At 41.6% G+C, this 23,141-nt stretch overlaps 1 protein-coding gene across 1 annotated transcript in view; it reads left to right on the top strand.

Annotated features, from left to right (window-relative positions):
• The first annotated feature begins 9,091 nt into the window (after positions 1-9,091).
• The window catches only part of LOC115141811 (nectin-3-like protein), a 70,452-nt gene continuing 56,402 nt past the window's right edge, over positions 9,092-23,141 (top strand). The window contains exon 1 of the mRNA XM_029681032.2: positions 9,092-9,317. Coding sequence (XP_029536892.1) covers positions 9,224-9,317 — 94 coding nt within the window. The 5' untranslated portion in view covers positions 9,092-9,223. The remainder of the gene's footprint in view (positions 9,318-23,141) is intronic.

Raw genomic sequence — 23,141 nt, 5'->3', positions numbered from 1 at the left:
ATCCATGTACTCAATACATAGGCTGGTTTGCTCATAGTTTTGTAGACGTTCCATTGGTTCCCAGAAACACAGTCCATAAAAGAAATAAGGAAAGGTGAATACAATGGAGGAACACAACTGGTATGAATGTATAAGCCGCAATCCACACCAAAGCAAAGCTCTAAAATGGAAGGTCACAATGTTGGAGATGATGACAGTTGGAGTTAGACAGTGAACACAATTTCTCACATTTTTCTTCTGATGGACAATGTGTTCATTTTCGTTAAACAAAACACTTAACAATGAATTTTGAATTGACTGATGACATTTGTATTAAAAGTTTAGCAAAAGGTGGTTTAAGATATGCAAGTCAGGTACAAAGCAAGTCAATTATCAAAGTTAAGCATTTGGTCGTTGCCGTTCCGCTATAGATATGTTTCAACATAGATCAAAAAATTGCTTGTATGAGATTAAGAAAAACTGTAATTACATAGTAGTTTGACAATACTTTCTCATACCTCAGTAGAAAGCTGCACACTAAGCTCTGGACAGAGAGACATTCATATGACTGGATAACGTACTTATGGAGCCAAAGCTAACATAACACTTTTTAACATGACAATCAATTGTTAGAGATCAGAAATACAGTGCATTCGGAAAGTATAACCCCTTGACTTTTTCCACATTTTGTTACATTAAAGCCTTATTTCAAAATGGATTAAATAAAAATATTCAGTATAAATCTACACCCATAATGTCAAAGCGAAAACAGGTTTTTAGAAATGTTTGCAAATGTATTAAATATAAAAAACAGAATAGCTTGTATACAAGTATTCAGACCCTTTGCTATGAGACTTGAAAATGAGCTCAGGTGCATCCTGTTTCCATTGATCATCCATGAGACGTTTCTACAACTTTACCTGTGGTAAATTCAATTGATTGGACATGATTTGGAAAGGCTCACACCTGTCTATATAATGTCACACAGTTAAAAGTGCATGTCAGAGCAAAAACCAAGCCATGAGGTTGAAAGAATTGTCCATAGAGCTCCGAGACAGGATTGTGTCAAGGCACAGATCTGGGGAAGGGTACCAAAAAATGTCTGCAGCATTGAAGGTCCCCAAGAACACAGTGGCCTCTATCATTCTTAAATGTAAAAAGTTAGGAAGCACCAAGACTCTTTCTAGAGCTGTACGCCGGGCCAAACTGAGCAATCGGGGAGAAGGGCCTTGGTCAGGGAGGTGACCAAGAACCCGATGGTCACTCTGACAGAGCTCCAGAGATCCTCTGTCAGGATGGGAGAACCTTCCAGAAGAACAACCATCTCTGCAGTACTCCACCACAGTAAAATGGCACCGGAAGAAATGGCAGCAGTTTTACGGGCTCCCAACCAATTGTGCTATTATGCGTTATTTGTAACTTATTTTGTACGTAATGTTTCCTCAACCGTATCTTACGTCAGAAAAGAGCTTCTGGAGCACAGGACAGCGATCACTCACCTCGGATTAGACAAAGATTTTTTGAACAACAAGCAAGACTCGCATGATATTCTCGAAACACCCGGCAGGGCCGACATCCCAGTAGTTCTCAAGAGGAAGCGACGCAGGTACAGAGGATGAAGAGCCGGATGCCTCGTCAGGGCCCGCAGAAGGCGAGTAGGAAAGCTGACGTTACCGTCAATATTACTCGCAAACGTGCAATCATTGGACAACAAATTAGAAGAGGTACGATCACAAATATCCTAGCAACGGGACATCAAAAACTGTAATATCCTATGTTTCACGGAATCGTGGCTGAATGACGACATGGATATTCAGCTAGCGGGATGTACGCTGCACCGGCAGGATATAACAGCACACTCCGAGACGAGGGGAGGCGGTCTGGGCATATTTGTAAACAACAGCTGGTGCACGAAATCTAAGGAGGTCTCTAGATTTTGCTTGCCAGAGGTAGAGTATATTGTGATAAATTGCAGGCCACACTACTTGCCTAGAGAGTTTTCAGCTATACTTTTCGTGACTGTTTATTTACCACCACAAACAGATGCTGGCACTAAGACCGCACTCAGTCAGCTGTATAAGTAAAAAGGAAACCACTCACCCAGAGGTGGCGCTCATAGTGGCCGGAGACTAATGCAGGGAAACTTAAATCAGTTCTACCAAATATCTATCAACATGTTAAATGTGCAACCAGAGTGAAAAAAATCTAGATCACCTGTACTCCACAAACAGAGACGCATACAAAGCTCTCCCTCGCCCTCCATTTGGTAAATCCGACCACAACTCTATCCTCCTGATTCCTGGGCAATGCGGACTTTCAGCTCCCTCCAAAGATTTTCTATTTTCTATTACAAAGCATATAGAGGTCTGTAATTTTTATCATAGGTACACATCAACTGTGAGAGACGGAATCTAAAACAAAAATCCAGAAAATCACATTGTATGATTTTTAAGTAATTAATTAGCATTTTATTGCATGACATAAGTATTTCATCACCTACCAACCAGTAAGAATTCCGGCTCTCACAGACCTGTTAGTTTTTCATTAAGAAGTCCTCCTGTTCTCCACTCATTACCTGTATTAACTGCACCTGTTTGAACTCGTTACCTGTATAAAAGACACCTGTTCACACACTCAATCAAACAGACTCCAACCTCTCCACAATGGCCAAGACCAAAGAGCTGTTTTAAGGACATCAGGGATACAATTGTAGACCTGCACAAGGCTGGGATGGGCTACAGGACAATAGGCAAGCAGCTTGGTGAGAAGGAAACAACTGTTGGCGCAATTATTAGAAAATGGAAGAAGTTCAAGATGACGGTCAATCACCCTCGGTCTGGGGCTCCATGCAAGATCTCACCTCGTGGGGCATATATTCCCCCCCAAGCAGACACATCGATGGCTCTGAACGAACTTTATTTGACTCTTTGCAAACTGGAATCCATTTATCCGGAGGCTGCATTCATTGTAGCTGGGGATTTTAACAAGGCTAATCTGAAAACAAGACTCCCTAAATTTTATCAGCATATCGATTGCGCAACCAGGGGTGGAAAAACCTTGGATCATTGTTACTCTAACTTCCACGATGCATATAAGGCCCTGCCCCGCCCTCCTTTCGGAAAAGCTGACCACGACTCCATTTCTGAGGTCTGCCCAACGCTGGTCCGACCAAGCTGACTCCACACTCCAAGACTGCTTCCATCACTTGGACTGGGATATGTTTCGTATTGCGTCAGATAACAACATTGACGAATACGCTGATTCGGTGTGCGATTCAACTGTGCGTTGAAGATGTCGTTCCCATAGCAACGATTAAAACATTCCCTAACCAGAAACCGTGGATTGATGGCAGCATTCGCGTGAAACTGAAACCACTGCTTTTAATCAGGGCAAGGTGACTGGTAACATGACCGAATACAAACAGTGCAGCTATTCCCTCCGCAAGGCTATCAAACAAGCTAAGCGTCAGTATAGAGACAAAGTAGAATCTCAATTCAACGGCTCAGACACAAGAGGTATGTGGCAGGGTCTACAGTCAATCACAGACTACAAGAAGAAAACCAGCCCAGTCACGGACCAGGATGTCTTGCTCCCAGGCAGACTAAATAACTCTTTTGCCCGCTTTGTGCGGACTCTCCTTCACTGCAGCCGAGGTGAGTAAGACATTTAAACGTGTTAACCCTCGCAAGGCTGCAGACCCAGACGGCATCCCCAGCCGCACCCTCAGAGCATGCACAGACCAGCTGGCCGGTGTGTTTACGGACATATTCAATCAATCCCTATACCAGTCTGCTGTTCCCACATGCTTCAAGAGGGCCACCATTGTTCCTGTTCCCAAGAAAGCTAAGGTAACTGAGCTAAACGACTACCGCCTCGTAGCACTCACTTCCGTCATCATGAAGTGCTTTGAGAGACTAGTCAAGGACCATATCACCTCCACCCTACCTGACACCCTAGACCCACTCCAATTTGCTTAACGCCCAAATAGGTCCACAGACGATGCAATCTCAACCACACTGCACACTGCCCTAACCCATCTGGACAAGAGGAATACCTATGTGAGAATGCTGTTCATCGACTACAGCTCGGCATTCAACACCATAGTACCCTAAAAGGTCGTCATCAAGCTCGAGACCCTGGGTCTCGACCCCGCCCTGTGCAACTGGGTACTGGACTTCCTGACGGGCCGCCCCCAGGTGGTGAGGGTTGGCAACAACATCTCCACCCCGCTGATCCTCAAAACTGGGGCCCCACAAGGGTGCGTTCTGAGCCCTCTCCTGTACTCCCTGTTCACCCACGACTGCGTGGCCACGCACGCCTCCAACTCAATCATCAAGTTTGCGGACGACACGACAGTGGTAGGCTTGATTACCAACAACGACGAGACGGCCTACAGGGAGGAGGTGAGGGCCCTCGGAGTGTGGTGTCAGGAAAATAACCTCACACTCAACGTCAACAAAACTAAGGAGATGATTGTGGACTTCATGAAACAGCAGAGGGAACACCCCCCTATCCACATCGATGGAACAGTAGTGGAGAGGGTAGTAAGTTTTAAGTTCCTCGGCATACACATCACAGACAAACTGAATTGGTCCACTCACACAGACAGCATCGTGAAGAAGGCGCAGCAGCGCCTCTTCAACCTCAGGAGGCTGAAGAAATTTGGCTTGTCACCAAAAGCACTCACAAACTTCTACAGATGCACAATCGAGAGCATCCTGGCGGGCTGTATCACCGCCTGGTACGGCAACTGCTCCGCCCACAACTGTAAGGCTCTCCAGATGGTAGTGAGGTCTGCACAACGCATCACCGGGGGCAAACTACCTGCCCTCCAGGACACCTACACCACCTGATGTTACAGGAAGGCCATAAAGATCATCAAGGACAACAACCACCCGAGCCACTGCCTGTTCACCCCGCTATCATCCAGAAGGCAAGGTCAGTACAGGTGCATCAAAGCTGGGACCGAGAGACTGAAAAACAGCTTCTATCTCAAGGCCATCAGACTGTTAAACAGCCACCACTAACATTGAGTGGCTGCTGCCAACACACTGACTCAACTCCAGCCACTTTAATAATGGGAATTGATGGGAAATTATGTAAAATATATCACTAGCCACTTTAAACAATGCTACCTAATATAATGTTACATACCCTACATTATTCATCTCATATGCATACGTATATACTGTACTCTATATCATCTACTGTATCCTTACGTAATACATGTATCACTAGCCACTTTAACTATGCCACTTTGTTTACATACTCATCTCATATGTGTATATACTGTACTCGATACCATCTACTGTCTCTTGCCTATGCTGCTCTGTACCATCACTCATTCATATATCTTTATTTACATATTCTTTATCTCCTTACACTGTGTATAAGACAGTAGTTTTGGAATTGTTAGTTAGATTACTTGTTGGTTATTACTGCATTGTCGGAACTAGAAGCACAAGCATTTCGCTACACTCGCATGAACATCTGCTAACCATGTGTATGTGACATAATATTTGATTTGATTTGATTTGATCATGAGGAAGGTGAGGGATCAGCCCAGAACTACTCGCAGGACCTGGTCAATGACCTGAAGAGAGCTGGGACCACAGTCTCAAATAAAACCGCTAGTAACACACTACGCCGTCATGGATTAAAATCCCGCAGCGCATGCAAGGTCCCCCTGCTCAAGCCAGCGCATGTCCAGGCCCGTCTGAAGTTTGCCAATGACCATATGGATGATCCAGAGGAGGAATGGGAGAAGGGCATGTGGTCTGATGAGACAAAAATATAGCTTTTTGGTCTAAACTCCACTCGCCGTGTTTGGAGGAAGAAGAAAGATGAGTACAACCCCAAGAACACCATCCCAACCGTGAAGCATGGAGGTGGAAACATCATTCTTTGGGGATGCTTTTCTGCAAAGGGGACAGGACGACTGCACCGTATTGGGGGGAGGATGGATGGGGCCATGTATCGCAAGATCTTGGCCAACAATCTCCTTCCCTCAGTAAGAGCATTGAAGATGGGTCGTGGCTGGGTCTTCCAGCATGACAACGACCCGAAACACACAGCCAGGGCAAGTAAGAAGCATCTCAAGGTCCTGGAGTGGCCTAGCCAGTCTCCAGACCTGAACCCAATAGAACATCTTTGGAAAGAGCTGAAAGTCCGTATTTCCCAGCGACAGCCCCGTAACCTGAAGGATCTGGAGAAGGTCTGTATGGAGGAATGGGCCAAAATCCCTGCTGCAGTGTGTGCAAACCTGGCCAAGAACTACAGGAAACATATGATCTCTGTAGTTGCAAACAAAGGTTTCTGTACCAAATATTAAGTTCTGCTTTTCTGATGTAGCAAATATTTATGTCGTGCAATAAAATGCAAATGAATTACTTAAAAATCATACAATGTGATTTTCTGGATTCCGTCTCTCACAGTTGAAGTGTACCTATGATAAAAATTACAGACCTCTACATCCTTTGTAAGTAGGAAAACATGCAAAACCGACAATGTATCAAATACTTGTTCTCCCCACTGTATGTAAATGTGATATTAGATTTAAAAAATATATTTATATAAATTTGCAAACATTTAAAAAACAATTATTATTGGGTATTTTGTATAAATTGATGAGGAGAATAAAACAATGTAATCCATTTAAGAACAAGGCTGTAACATAACAAAATGTGAAAAAAGTCAAGGGGTCTGAATACTTTCCGAATGCACTCTAGCTGCTCATAGTAAGCCAGCTGAATAGTTAGTGATGATAATGATTTACAGTACAAAATCCTTTTAGTGATAATCTGTGAGAATGCATATCTGTAAAGTGACTGAGGTATATTAGTCTAATTGTGTTCCCTCACGTCCCCTAAAGTCAAGTTATGCTGCAGAGAAAGTTCATTATAGGGGAGGCACCACTCAAGCTGTAAACAACAGTGTGCAGCGTCAGCACTGGGATGACCTCCATCCTCCCCAGGCTGCTCTTAGATGGCCAAGCCTTAGAAGGAGAAGGAACAGCGGGGAGGCGGGTGTGGGACATGGGGGTTTGAGGTGTACTAGGGCTGGCTCTCTGGCAATCTCCAATGCGACCGACTAGGGAGGAATGTCAAGTTTAACAAAGGTTGTTTTTACAGACTGTTAAACCAAGTGCCTCGAACATCAGTCTGTGGATGTGCAACTACTGGTCACAGGAAAGGTGGTGCCAATACAGCTCTGACTGCCAGGGAGGAATTGTAATAACACAATCAGACTAAATGTTTAGTGGGGTCTAGAGGTCTCTCCGTGAGTCACCACTGTTACCAAGGTCACACACCATAAAGGCTCAATAAACCATTTGATTATAGCACATGAGTTCCTTATTATGTTGATATTTTCCATAGGAAAAGTACTATGCTGCCAATGGTCCCACATTCTGACCAGATCTATGCTATACCGCTACCAAATCCTATAATCTTAGTATAAAATTAAACGGAAATAGATTATTTGATTAATAATCCCATCAAGAAGCTACTATTTTAAGTATTTCCATTGCACCGAGCAACATTAACATAACATACAATTAATTTCTGAAGTGGTCTGGGGAGAGTGATTGATTAGGATAAATGGGAAGAGCTAAGAGAACTAATTATTTTTTCAGATACAGCTGTTGTAGGGCCTCGCTATGGAGATGTCATACATGCCCCAGTGCATACAGAGGTAGAATGGACATATTTATAGATGCAGCCTGCAACAACGTTATAGCTCAGCTTCCTATTTGTTTTCTTATGGATCCCTAATATGTCTCTGATGCTACAAACTAACAAGTGACATATTTGCTGTGTGTCACAGAGAAGCTGTGCTCCAGTATGTTTATGTTACTGGTTAGTGAGTGTGCAGGGTGAAGGCCTTACTGGTGTATCAGTTACAACAATTCTTCATCTGTGTGTGGAATGCCTTTGTGACATGTGACTGTTCTCTCTGCCTGTCTTGCTTGGCACTGTGACACTACACCAGTTTACTGCTCTAATTCTTCTGTGACACCTTGGGAGGTTTTCTCATTTTGTCTGTCATAGTTGAAGTGTACCTATGATGAAAATTACAGGCCTCTCATCTTTTTAAGTAGGAGAACTTGCACAATTGGTGGCTGACTAAATACTTTTTTGCCCCACTGTAATTGTATGTGTTGGGCACAGAGATGAGGCAATCATTCAAAAATCATGTTAAAGACTATTACTGCACACAGAGTGAGTCCATGCAACTTATGTGACATGTTAAGCACATTTTTACTCCTGAACTTATTTAGGTTTGCCATTACAAAGGGGTTGAATACTTATTGACTCAAGACATTTCAGCTTTCATTTTTAATTCATTTGTAAAAATAAAAAAAATCCCAAAAATATGAATTCACTTTGACATTATGGGGTATTGTGTGTAGGCTATTGATTTAAACAAATCTCGATTTAATCCATTTTAAATTCAGGCAACAACATGTTGAAAAAGTCAAGGGGTGTGAATACTTTCTGAAGTCACTGTATGTGATAAAACCATCATTCTAATTGATGAGAAGATTATCAGACCTCATCCACATGGAGACTTCAGTGTTCATTTAGTGGTAACCTGGCAATGGTGCTATGCTATTTGGTTGGATGGAATGTTAACTCCAGACCTGCTGTGTTTTCTTTAAATGGGCTGTAAACAATTCCAACAGTTGTTTTTAGACTTAATTAACACTGGTTAAGGGATCTTGACTCAGGTCTTGCACTCTCCTAAATGTTTATTTGATTAATGTCTTTCAGACAAGGGATCATTCTCAAAGTGATCACAAACACAGGCTCGACTACATTACACAACTGACAGAAATGAAATACCCTGTGAAAGTACACTATCACAACAAAAATATGCCTAATTGTGAAATTATATTAGGGCTATTCTTGAATGGATGACTGATATAAGATGATTTACAGTGCACCATTTCAATTCCACTTAGTCATTGGTCAATAATAAGGGGTTTAAGTCTAATAAAGGTCTATAAAGTCTTGACACATTAACTACTTAGCTATACACTGTAAAATGTATTCATGTTTTTACAGAGTGCATAACAAAAGGAATTTGTTGACTGATTTAAGGTGTGTGCCCCTGTCAATCCTAGAAGTGGTACAGCTCTCGCGCCCGGGCGGTCGCTATGGAGAGGAGTTGCTAGAGAAGCAATCAGCAGTAGAACAGACGTAGAAGCTGAGCGAGGTAAGGAACGAAAGTGCAGTGGGAAATCATGGTGAAAAGATTGCTGCTCGATTACCACAAGACTCTGCCGCCCAATGGACTGCAAGCCGCCACAGTTTTGCTTCTCATTTATGGGTTTACCTGTAAGTTATTAGTTTTCTTTTACTTCTGTATTTACGAATGTATTTTAAAGTTCTGGATATTGAAGTTGGCATTTGAAGTTGTTGTTTGATAGCTACGTGGTAAAGTACCGTCTGTAGCTAGCTAGCTTTGCTAACGGGAATGCTAATTCTATGTCCGGAATGGGAACGACGTGTGTGTGTGTGCACAGTCGCGAGTTACGGGTTTTAGTCCCTCAATTAAAGTATGATCACAAGGCTAGTTAACGTTCTAGTATTTACTCCATTGGCTACTGTGCGTCATTACTAACAAATGCAATGAAGTTCACTTTTTCCCCGGCATCTTTCGAATCGAAATTTGCCATCGCAACTAAGGAAATATTGTTTGATATATTGTGTGGCTCTATTTACAATAACTTACTTCAACAAAAATGAAGCTTTCTGATATCGTGTGCTGACAACTAACTAGTGTTAGCTAATCTCAGGTGTCCGACCATTTCGTTTGTTGTGCGCTTTAATGAAGTTTCTATTGTGAAGCATCCACTTGGCGTTTCCACTCACTGCCAGATATGGTAGCACATTGCATTGGCCGGTGTTGTGCCAGAAATTCTCCCCCCATCTTCGCGTGAACGCGCACTCACTTAAGTCTTCATTCATCACGACTTGCGTGCTAGTTTGGATTTCTGATGACTTTAGTCTGCATTTAATTTTATATACATTTTTATATTTCGGTTTGATCGCGGGGGAGGAACTAGTAATGTCTGCAGTTTTCGGTTTGGCTATTTGTTTCAATTGTATTAGTCTAAATATAGCTCGAGCAATAAATTCGTAATCTTTCCCATGTCTTATTCGACTAGTAGTTGTTCTGAAATTAATTTAACACACACACATACATAAATTATTAATTTCGGTTGCCTACGTGAAGTTTGTTCTATAGAAAGTATTTGACTCTGATGTGTGCCACAGAAAGTATTTGACTCTAGCCACAAAATTTAGGAAAATAGCTGTGTGTGGGGGGGACTGCAAGGCTTGGCACACTTCAGAATCATTTTGGTAGCTCATGTTGACCAGTAGTGTGTGCCACAGAAAGCAAAATTAGAGTATAAAGTAACAAACTTTTATTTTAGAAACATTTTGTAATGTTTAAGAAAATAATGATAATACAAATATTATCACACAATAACACAAAAACACAACAAAGTTAAGTTTGTTAACAAACATGAAATAAGAAATAGAAATGTAAATCTTTGCATAATAAGATAAAATGACAATAAATCAAATATAAAAGACAATAAATAACATAAACAAATATTGGAAAGCTGCACCAGCTCAACTGAACATTTAGTCCACTTTTTATGGAAAGTTTTCCAGGTGAAACCATCGCCTGGAACTCAAGCCTAACCTAGTCCTGACAGGCAGCGCAGACATAATCCTCCAATGATGGGATGGTTTTCATACAGGTCTGTTGGAACCATCGTGGGCAGTCACAACCAATCTGAAATTTATATGAAAAATGTTCATATTTAATCATTAAGTACATTTTCTTGAATTACAATTATTTAATTATCAGACAACTGCTTATACAAAATCGTACTCCTAAAAATGTGCCTTTAGAAGTGAACAAGCAATTACCCAGTTAGTGTCTTCCTCATTATTGTCCAGCTCCCCACAGAAGTGGCACAGTTGACTCAGGTCAGTTGCCTAGTGTTTTGGAGGAGAGTGACTGCTATTTCTTCTCTCATGATGTTAACATCTTTGTCCATGTTTGAAATGACAATTGACTCCTCCTTCAGAACACATTCAGCAAACCGGGAAATAAATGTGTTTTCCCCAACAAAATTATGTTACACTTAAGATTCTATTTCGCAAGTATACAACGACACAGCTATAATATCATTTGACTGTTCTGTTTTGCCTTTTAGTCAGTATACTTTCAGTAGGTTAATTGTACATTACTTATACTCTCATACTTACTTTCAAGACAAAGACCCCTCAAGAAGTAACATCTTGTTGGCATGGGTGAGGAAGGGTACCACACGCCCATCTGGAGATATTACACCGCTTCTCTCTCAGGAATGATCTGAACATATGCTAATAAAAGTACAGCATTTTGAAACACTTTATTGATTACAATATAGAGATTAATAACAGAGGGTAATTTGAGAATTCAGGGATTCCAGCAGGGTGTGAGTTGAAGTAGTCAAATCTGGAGTTGAAAATGGCTGGAATGTAAATGACGTGATCATCTCGGATTATCTAACATCTGAGAATGGGCAGGCATTCCCTCGAAGAGCATCTCCGTCTTGCTGATTATGTGCTGTCATCCAGGTGGATTGTCACCTGCATATCTGATGTAGGAAAAGAGATAAATTGAGTGTCCTGTGACTATGTATATGTACTGTACATATACAGTCGTGGCCAAAAGTTTTGAGAATGACACAAATATTAATTTTCACAAAGTCTGCTGCCTTAGTTTGTATGATGGCAATTTGCATATACTCCAGAATGTTATGAAGAGTGATCAGATGAATTGCAATTAATTGCAAAGTCCCTCTTTGCCAAAAAACATTTCCACTGCATTTCAGCCCTGCCACAAAAGGACCAGATTACATCATGTCAGTGAATCTCTCATTAACACAGGTGTGAGTATTGACGAGGACAGGGCTGGAGATCACTCTGTCATGCTGATTGAGTTCGAATAACAGACTGGAAGCTTCAGAAGGAGGGTGGTGCTTGGAATCATTGTTCTTCCTCTGTCAACCATGGTTATCTGCAAGGAAACATGTGCCACCATCATTGCTTTGCACAAAAAGGGCTTCACAGGCAAGGATATTGCTGCCAGTAAGATTGCACCTAAATCAACCATTTATTGGATCATCAAGAACTTCAAGGAGTGCGGTTCAATTGTTGTGAAGAATGCTTCAGGGCGCCCAAGAAAGTCCAGCAAGCGCCAGGACCGTTTCCTAAAGTTGATTCAGCTGCGGGATCGGGGCACCACCAGTACAGAGCTTGCTCAGGAATGGCAGCAGGCAGGTGTGAGTGCATCGGCACTAGAGGTCGACCGATTATGATTTTTCAACGCCGATACCGATTATTGGAGGACAAAAAAAGCCGATACCGATTAACCGGCCGATTTTTGACATTTATTTGTAATAATGACAATTACAACAATACTGAATGAACACTTATTTTAACCTAATAATACATCAATAAAATACATTTAGCCTCAAATAAATAATGAAACATGTTCAATTTGGTTTAAATAATGCAAAAACAAAGTGTTGGAGAAGAAAGTAAAAGTGCAATATGTGCCATGTTAGAAAGCGAATGTTTAAGTTCCTTGCTCAGAACATATGAAAGCTGGTGGTTCCTTTTAACATGACTCTTCAATATTCCCAGGTAAGAAGTTTTAGTCCTATAATAACTACAACCTATCTCTCTATACCATTTGTATTTCATATACCTGACTATTGGATGTTCTTATAGACACTTTAGTATTGCCAGTGTAACAGTATAGCTTCCATACCTCTCCTCGCTCCTACCTGGGCTTGAACCAGGAACACAACGACAACAGCCACCCTCGAAGCAGAGTTCCCCATGCAGAGCAAGGGGAACAACTACTTCAAGTCTCAGAGCAAGTGACGTTTGAAACGATAATAGCGCGCACCCCGCTACCTAGCTAGCCATTTCACATCACATCGTTACACCAGCCTAATCTCGGGAGTTGATAGGCTTGAAGTCATAAACAGCAGAGCTGCTGCCAAAACGCACGAAAGTGCTGTTTGAATGAATGCTTATGCGCCTGCTGGTGCCTACCATCGCTCAGTCAGACTGCTCTATCAAATCATAGACTTAATTATAACATAATAACACACAGAAATGCGAGCCTTAGGTCATTAATATGGTCGAATCCGGAAACTATCATCTCGAAAACAAGACGTTTATTCTTTCAGTGAAATACGGAACCGTTCCGTATTTTATCTAACGGGTGGCATCCATCAGTATTGCCTGCTAACCTGGATTTCTTTTAGCTAAATAGGCAGGTTTAAAAATATATACTTCTGTGTATTGATTTTAAGAAAGTCATTGGTGTTTATGGTTAGGTACACGTTGGAGCAACGACAGTCCTTTTTCGCGAATGCGCACTGCATCGATTATATGCAACGCGGGACATGCTAGATAAACTAGTAATATCATCAACCATGTGTAGTTATAACTAGTGATTATGATTGATTAAGTTTAATGCTAGCTAGCAACTCACCTTGGCTTCTTACTGCATTCGCATAACAAGCGGGCTCCTCGTGAGGCAGGTGGTTAGAGTGTTGGACTAGTGAACCATAAGGTTGCAAGATTGAATCCCTGAGCTGACAAGGTAAAAATCTGTCGTTCTGCCCCTGAACAAGGCAGTTAACCCACCATTCCTAGGCCGTCATTGAAAATAAGAATGTGTTCTTAACTGACTTGCCTAGTTAAATAAAGATTAAATAAAGGTGTAAAAAAAATCTGCAAAATTGGCGTCCAAAATTACCAATTTCCAATTGTTATGAAAACTTGAAATAGGCCCTAATTAATCGGCCATTCCGATTAATCGGTCAACCTCTAATCTCCACGCACAGTGAGGCGAAGACTTTTGGAGGATGGCCTGGTGTCAAGAAGGGCAGCAAAGAAGCCACTTCTCTCCAGGAAAAACATCTGGGACAGACTAATATTCTGCAAAAGGTACAGGGATTGAACTGCTGAGGACTGGGGTAAAGTAATTTTCTCTGATGAATCCCCTTTCCGATTGTTTGGGGCATCTGGAAAAAAGCTTGTCCGGAGAAGACAAGGTGAGCGCTACCATCAGTCCTGTGTCATGCCAACAGTAAAGCATCCTGAGACCATTCATGTGTGGGGTTGCTTCTCAGCCAACGGAGTGGGATCACTCACAATTTTGCCAAAGAACACAGCCATGAATAAGGAATGGTACCAACACATCCTCAGAGAGCAACTTCTCCCAACCATCCAGGAACAGTTTGGTGACGAACAATGCCTTTTCCAGCATGATGGAGCACCTTGCCATAAGGCAGAAGTGACAACTAAGTTGCCCGGGGAACAAAACATCGATATTTTGGGTCCATGGCCAGGGAACTCCCCAGACCTTAATCCCATTGAGAACTTGTGTTCAAGAGACGAGTGGACAAACAAAAACCAACAAATTCTGACAAACTCCAAGCATTGATTATGCAAGAATGGGCTGTCACCAGTCAGGGATGTGGCCCAGAAGTTCATTGACAGCATGCCAGAGCGGATTGCAGAGGTCTTGAAAAAGAAGGGTCAACACTGCAAATATTGAGTCTTTGCATCAACTTCATGTAATTGTCAATTAAATCCTCTGACACTTATGAAATGTTTGTAATTATACTTCAGTATTCCATAGTATCTGACAAACATATCTAAAGACACTGAAGCAGCAAACTTTGTGGAAATTAATATTTGTGTCATTCTCAACTTTTGGCCACGACTGTATATATATTTTGGATTTGAATTTCTATTATTATTATTGTTGTTATTGTGTTTTGTGGTTGGGGGGAGGTTGATGGAGATGGCAGAGGTGCTGGGGGTGTCCTATTGGGGAGGAGATTCTTCACGGAGGCACATTCAGTCATAGTTTTATTAATTATATTATTATACATGTATTTTTTTTTTCTATTATTATAACAGTTTCCTGTGATTATGGATATGGATATGCACTCATGTTGACATATATTTATTTTTCAACCCAGAGTACACTTTTTATTTATTGTTATTATTATTTTTATTATTTCTACTGTACTTACATTCTTAAAAATTAAACAGAAATGTGTTTTAAAAAATGTAGGAAAAGCCATTAGAGGGAAAAGCACGATGGGATGGGGGATTGAGGGATGGGTAGAGAGAACAGTAGAGGGCTCTGAACTTATTGCTGAAATAACCACTTCCTTTTGTGACTAGAGTCTAATACTTCTTGTGGCACACATTTCTATAGAACAAACTTCACATCAGGATAGGCAACCAAAATGAATAAGTAATGTATGTGTATTATATTAAACAGAGGAAGGAGTCAAATTTAGGCAAGCAATAAACATTTCAGAACTACTAAGACATGGGAGAGATGACACATTTTGGCAAAGAGATTTATTTATAGACTAATACACTTGAAACAAATAGCCTAACTGAAAACTGCAGACATTACTAGTGCCTCCCCTGCGATCAAACCGACACAAAAAATAAAATGAAACGCAGCCTAACGTGATCAGAAATCTCAACTAGCAAGCAAGTCGCCACAATGAAGAATTGAGTGCGTCCATGTTCACGCAAAGGCGGGGGGAGAATTCTGTCAGGGGGAAGCTTTTCGGCACAACACTGTCAGTGGAAGAAGATGGAACGAGATCTATTTTGGTCCCATCATTCTACTAATTTTCTCATTAATAACACATTTGATCTCAATGCAGTTTTCTGTTCCCAAAACTAGAATCTGTACCGAAAAGAGTGAACAAAGTTTTGTAGACTTTACCCTTTGCCAAAGTAAAAGAAGAATTGCAGTTGTTTAGGAGCTCAAAGGCGAATTGAGTTGTGAAGAGCGCACACCCACTTCAGAGTAGGTATTCCCTAACAGAAATCGGCAAATGTTTGCTAGGTGTAGGCTTATCCTGGCATGACGTTTTGATAACCATGTAAATCTCTCTCAGACATGGTGACTTTTATCAATATATTTGGCTCTATTTACTCTCTGATTCAAAAATGCTAATTAGCATAAAAGTAGACATCATGCAAGATGGGCTCCCGAGTGGCACAGTGGTCTAAGGCAATGCACCTCAGTGCAAGAGGCGTTACTATAATCCCTGTTCCAATTCCAGGCTGTATCACATCCGGCCGTGATTGGGAGTCCCATAGGGCGGCACACAATTGGCCCAGCGTCGCCAGGGTAGGCTGTCATTGTAAATAAAAATTTGTTCTTAACTGACTTGCCTATTTAAATAAAGGTTAAATAATATATTTATTAAAAGTCACATAGTCCTAGAGAGATTTACAAGGTTATCAAAACGACCACACAAAACGCAGACCTTATTTTAAGTGTTTATAAAATCCTCTATGGAAAAATTTATGGTGCAAAAACAAATTAAATCAAAATCTAATTTTATTTGTCACATGCTCCGAATACAACAGGTGTAGTAGACCTTACCGTGAAATACTTACTTACGAGCCCTTAACCAACAATGCAGTTCCAGAAATAGTTAAGAAAATATTTACTAAATAAACTAATGTAAAATAAAATGTAAATAACGGGGCTATATACAGGGAGTACCAGTACCAAGTCAATGTGCAGGAGTACAGATTAGTCGAGGTAATTTGTACATGTAGGTAGGGGTAAAGTGACTATGCAGTAGATAATAAACAGTGAGTACCAGCAGTGTGCTCCTGAGTGGCGCATTGGTCTAAGGCACTGCATCAAAGTGCAAGAGGAGTAAATAGTCCGGGTGGCCATTTGCTTAATTGTTCAGCAGTCTTATGGCTTGGGGTCTTATTGAAACCATTTCCTTGTTAGGTTTTATGGGTATCATGACTCATACTCTAATACTCTATATTAACAAAGTAAAAAAAAAAAAAATCCCCCCTCAGATTCCCCACATTAACATTTTGTCACTGTATCATGTTTCCTTGATATCAAGGGTGACAGTAATTTAGCTAACTACTGGAATCATGATATCCTAAATGACTTGCATTGATTTAACTTCACATGAATCTCCTAATAATACAGACTTTCATTTCCTCAATCTCATTCCACATGTCAGTGCCTATGCTGCTGCTTGAGGAAAAAGAGGGAGTTGAGACTGAATGATATGAGGACTAAGGAGGCTGGTATACAATGGGAAATTGAGAAATAAAAACAGGAGAAAGGAATGGAACATGTCAGGAGGAGGAGAGGCGAGCAGGGGAGAGAAGTGGAGCCTCTTAAGGCTGGGTGTGTGTGGCGGCAGGGGAAATTAAGACATTTCAGTGACAGAGAGGAAAAGCACTGCTGCCGCAGAGTCTGGAAGTATTGACCTGCAGTTGGGCTCCATTCCAGAGCACCTTCCAGTCTCGCTGTCACAAACAGAGCAGCTGGGGAGGGAGGCATACTATACTCCACTGTGTGGTTGGGTCACAAATGGCACCATATTCTCCTTATAGTGCTCTTCTTTTGACCAGGGCCAGGGCTCTGGTCAAAGATAATGCACAATATAGGGTGTCATTTAGGACGTAACCTATACCATACTATACCACATACTCATAGCAGGACACAACACATACTGTACTACCGTTTATTAAAGTAAAAAATGAACCAGGAAAAACATTAACCAAAGCAAATAACAGTAAATCACTGATCTGTATTATTGTTGTTTTAGTCTGAAGTAATCTGATATGACCCCATTATAGCCTAGATTGGTAATAACTCCCCTTCCACACAACCACGCCTGCATGTATGCTGTCTTTCTCACTCTCTTTACGACCACATTATTTATGGGTTCATAAATCTTGACCATCAGACAGTAGATAAACAGTGCTTAGGGAGCTATATTTTTTGCAGTAAAAGGTGATGTAGTGTGTAGACTAGTGTTGGACAGTGTGCCAGGGATTCCTCTGACTGTATGGACTGTGGGGGATTTTAAGAAGAGCAGATTTGATAGAGTTGGAGGGTAGACAAAATTTCCTGAATTTGTCATTTTCAGCGCTCCCAGAGTATAGAAAGACTGATGAGGTTGACTAAGGGGAGGAGGGGATGGTTCCACCAAACTGTGAGGTCTGTAATTGAAAACCATAGACCCTTTGACTTAAATATAAAATGTTCCTCATCAATATATATAAAATACCTCATAATGACAAATCTTTGGACACTGTGTTAACTAACCTCCAGACGAGCTTCAATGCCATACAACTCTCCTTCCGTGGCCTCCAACTGCTCTTAAACGCAAGTAAAAGTAAATGCATGCTTTTCAATAGATCGCTGCCCGCACCTGCTCGACCGTCCAGCATCACTACTCTGGACGGCTCTGACTTAGAATACGTGGACAACTACAAATACCTGGGTGTCTGGTTAGACTGTAAACTCTCCTTCCAGACTCACATTAAGCATCTCCAATCCAAAATTAAATCTAGAATCGGCTTCCTATATCGCAACAAAGCATCCTTCACTCATGCTGCCAAACATACCCTCGTAAAACTGACCATCCTACCGATCCCCGACTTCGGTGATGTTATCTATAAAATAGCCTCCAACACTCTACTCAACAAACTGGATGCAGTCTATCACAGTGCCATCCGTTTTGTCACCAAAGCTCCATACACTACCCACCATTGCGACCTGTACGCTCTCGTTGGTTGGCCCTCGCATCATACTCGTCGCCAAACCCACTGTCTACAGGTTATCTACAAGTCTCTGCTAGGTAAAGCCCCGCCTTATCTCAGCTCACTGGTCACCATAGCAGCACCCACTCGTAGCACGCGCTTCAGCAGGTATATCTCACTGGTCACCCCCAAAGCCAATTCCTCCTTTGGTCGTCTTTCCTTCCAGTTCTCTGCTACCCATGACTGGAACGAATTGCAAAAATCTCTGAAGCTTGAGACTCACATCTCCCTCACTAGCTTTAAGCACCAGCTGTCAGAGCATTTTACAGATCACTGCACCTGTACTTAGCCTATCTGTACTTCGCCACCATGGCCTATTTATTTCCTTAACTTTGTCCAACGAGCCATGCCAGAGTGAGCCTCCATTAGTGCCTACAAAAAGGCGCCATTGCTGATGCACTTTATTAGTTTCTCTCCACTTTATCAGTCTCTGTTACTAATAAATTACCATTATTTTTCTTCCTCTTATTGGTTAAAGTTCAGAGCCAAACAAACTATTTTGAAGCTATTTCAATAAGTCTACACAGTACACACACAACAAACCAAATCTGGCCTTGCTATGTTTTGGAAAAGCAAGACGTAATTGCTATTGGTAAGCTTAGCTATACAAGGCTTCGAAAGAAGCTGTGTTTTTGGTTCACATCTATGATGTGCAGCTGTTGTATCCCATCTGATCCTCTCTTAATCTCACTTGTGAGGCAGCAGCAGACTCGGGTCTGAAATCTCCCTATCACATTAAAAGGCTATTTTGAAGGAAGACCCGTCAGAAGATGAGTGTTGTGCTTTGTTGTGGGAAGTGGCGGCTGGTGGCTTGCTGTGTGGGGAGCGGGCTGGCTGTGTGGGGAGCAGGGTGGTTGTGTGGGGAGTGTGCTGCAGAGCCCCCATCCTCCTCCTCTGACAGATGTGACTATCAGATCAGAGGTAGCCATGCTTCCCAATTGGCACCCTATTCCCTATAGTGCACTACTTTAGACTAGCCCTATGGGCACCTTTTGGGATGCAACTGCAGCCATGCAGGCTGTACAGCAGCACCCCGTACGGTACTACAGTAATAGTCCATTAGTGAATGTAACAGATTGATCTCCAGCCCTGGCATCATGGGACATCCGCTCTTGAACATGGCTCTAACTGGGATTAAACAGTAAGCAATGCTGATGCCTATGAAGCTGTGACACAGCACTTCTTCCAGAGCTCTGTTTTCCTTTTTAGGAAGGAATCGCTATCAGGTTCAGTATCATGATGTTCAATTCATGTCTTTCATAACATGCTGTTGTTTAGGAAGTAGGCTATACTGTTTGATGTGATGTTTTTTTTCTTCTCTATTCAAAGAACTATGTTGTTCTGGAATGAACAAAGTCAATCTGAATGTTTCAGTCGCTCTATAAAGTTGTACAGAATCCATTAAACTAGTTGTCTTACTTCTTCATTTTGTGGTGTGCATTAGGCTATTTGCATATAACTACACAGTAACAAAGCTAAGTTTGTAACTTACAACCATTAGGCTTTTTCATGTAGGTCTTATTTATCTAAACTGTAGTTTCATGCAAAGTAACTAGGCTACATGATAGCACACGGGCAACCTAAGTGTTGCCATTGCTTCTTAGGTTATATTCTGGCCCACATTTATAACTGGGTGGCATAAATAGCTTTCAGATATTTGTCATGGTAAATGACCATACTGTGAATGAATAGAGGCAACCTTTAAAAACTATTTTGCCCACTGCTGCCTCGCTGTCAGGAATGTATTTTTTTACACTGGGAGAGCAGATCACAGCAAACACCTGATGCAATTGGGGCATTGTGGTTTAACAGTGAGGTATTAGAGTGGCACAGGGCAGTGTAGGCAGGATGTGCACAGTCAGCAGAGTAGTCCCTCTAGGATAGGAGCTCATGGGTTATGGGAAACTAGTGCGTCTCCTTTTTCACCACTCACTCAACTGTCAGTTGTAATGAACTCGCACACATACCGTGCTAACTCTGTCACGTAGACCTCGGTAACTCCTGCAGACATGTTCTGTTGATGTATGTGATTTGAGGAGACAGTGCTAGTTAAAACAACAGACCTTTTGTTTGCAGCGATTTGATTTCCACATGCAAATAGCCTAAAAGCCCAAAGTAAAAAATACTTTTATTCTGGGATACAAAGGCGACACTTTCCAAACATCATAATCACATCTTTACTCTGAATGTGTCAGTTGGGACACCTTCAAAGTTCAATCAATTAAAAGTTGGCTAGCTTCTTCCATATTTTCGCATGTAATCAGCTCCTTTGAGTGACAGTTTACGTCGGACCTAGCAAGTGTGAGGTATGTATCCCAAGTGAATGAATGACAATTGTACTCTTCTCTCCACTTCAGTTGTAGCTCACAAGTACTGGAGGGCCATGTGAAGCAAACAAACCCGTCATGACTCGGGAGGGAGCTACTTTGTCCTCGTCCCTGTCACCAAGGACATTACACAAAGAGCTTGTTTGTTTGCAGCGCTCCTCCCTGTCTTTGTAGTTACGCTGGAAGTTTTTAACGAGTGGCTGCCGTGTGGAGGGAGTTATCTGGGGAGCAGAGCTGTAGGGGTAGCAAGGTACAGAGTACAATTTCAGTCTTGTTCTGGGGTCACTTTTGACGTGGTTTCTACCCCTAAATGGCACCCTATTCCCTACAGTGCACTACTTTTGACCAGAGCCCTGTGGGCCCTGGTCAATGGTAGTGCACTATAAAGGGAATAGGTTGCCATTTGGGATGCATACATGGTCCTCATGACCTAAAAGTAGAGGCATGTGGGGTGAGTGCTTACCAGGATTTCCAATAGCCGGTAATAGCCAGCTTTTGGCACTGGCCAATTGCCCAACAGAAGAAGAAAAATCCCATTGCGAAATTATGCTTTTTAGCCTATTCATTGATGGAAATACCAGTTGATGGAATTACATTTGACCGGTCATGCTTGTCGGTCTATGGGTTAATTGGCATAATTTTGTGGAATTAAATTTCCGCTTATGTGTATCTTATTTATCACACGCCCACAACATACAGAGCATATGAGCGGAAAATTTGTCAGACAGCGCTTTTATAAACCCAATCATTGCACAACTATTTAAAATGCAATCATGTGTTAAAAATTTGTGATGCACTGATATTACATTCTCCCCCACCCCCCCAAAAAACCGATACCGATATTTAAAATTTGAGCGGCCTTAAGCATTCTAGTACAGTTAAATAACACACACACACACACATGGACGCAGCGGTCTAAGGCACTGTATCTCAGTGCAAGAGGTGTCACTACAGTCCCTGGTTCGAATCCAGGCTGTATTACAGGCCATGATTGGGAGTCCCATAGGGCGGCGCACAGTTGGCCCAGAATCGTCCAGGTTTGGTCGGAGTAGGCCGTCATTGTAAATACGAATTTGTTCTTAACTGACTTGCCTAGTTAAATAAAGGTTAAACAAAAACAATAACTATATAAAATCAACAAAAGACCATTTGTTAATTTGACAAAAATCTGTTGAAATCACACTGGATGTATTATACTTTGGAATTGCATTGGGGGCATACTTATTTCACTGTATAACCTTACCCCATGTCATTGATCCACAATCCATAGGTATCAGTCTACTTAGTGACCGAGAACATTAGTATTGAACACTATTCCAGAAGAAAAGCAATACTGTGTGGATGTTTTGGAGTCTGATAACTCTGAGGAGGACATTGGGAAAAAATATCTTGGGTATTGAGTAGACTGATAACCCATTTCATTGATCCCCAATCCTTAGGTAAAGCTGTACAGTGCAATATGAATGTCAATACACACAATAGGCTGACTGGGGAGGTGGTTTCACACAGTCACAATCCCATGATAAGAGCTACAACACAAATATTTGGGTAAACTCTTCACAGTTGTGTTCTGTGGGTGTCACGGGTAGACTGATACCCCATTTCATTGCTTCACATTCCAACCTTGTTTAACATTATCTAGTCTAAATATGGTATGATTCCACCAATTGTAACCTTCTGCATCACTTTCAAAGAGGTACTTTTATTTTGAAGGCTAACTGCAAATTCCACTATTGTGCCTAATCCTTATTGTGGCCAGTGTCACAACACATAACCAACAGGTCAAGCCTCACTAGCCAGATGAAGCTAGCTGACTGCTTATAACGTTAGCTTTGGACAACAGGGTTAAGTAGCTGGCTAGCTATTTATTTTCATGAACTGAAGTTCAATTTCAATAGGCGAACAACAAGTGGCTACCTAGCTCATACTTACTCACAAGGATTCCAAAATCATTGCTAAGAATAATGAAAAGGACTGCATTTTGTACTGGTCATTGTTTTCAGGCTGGTTGTATTGGTGCTAGCTAGATACCAAGCTAAAGCTAGCTAGCTACCCCAGAAGTTGCGGTCAAACAAATAATGCTTTATTACCAACGTGGTATTGTAAACACATCGTT

The sequence above is a fragment of the Oncorhynchus nerka genome, linkage group LG14 (genome assembly GCF_034236695.1).
Source record: "Oncorhynchus nerka isolate Pitt River linkage group LG14, Oner_Uvic_2.0, whole genome shotgun sequence".
Classification (NCBI taxonomy): domain Eukaryota; kingdom Metazoa; phylum Chordata; class Actinopteri; order Salmoniformes; family Salmonidae; genus Oncorhynchus; species Oncorhynchus nerka.
The sequence above is the reverse complement of the archived record's forward strand: the minus strand, read 5'-3'. Positions and strand labels throughout refer to the sequence as shown.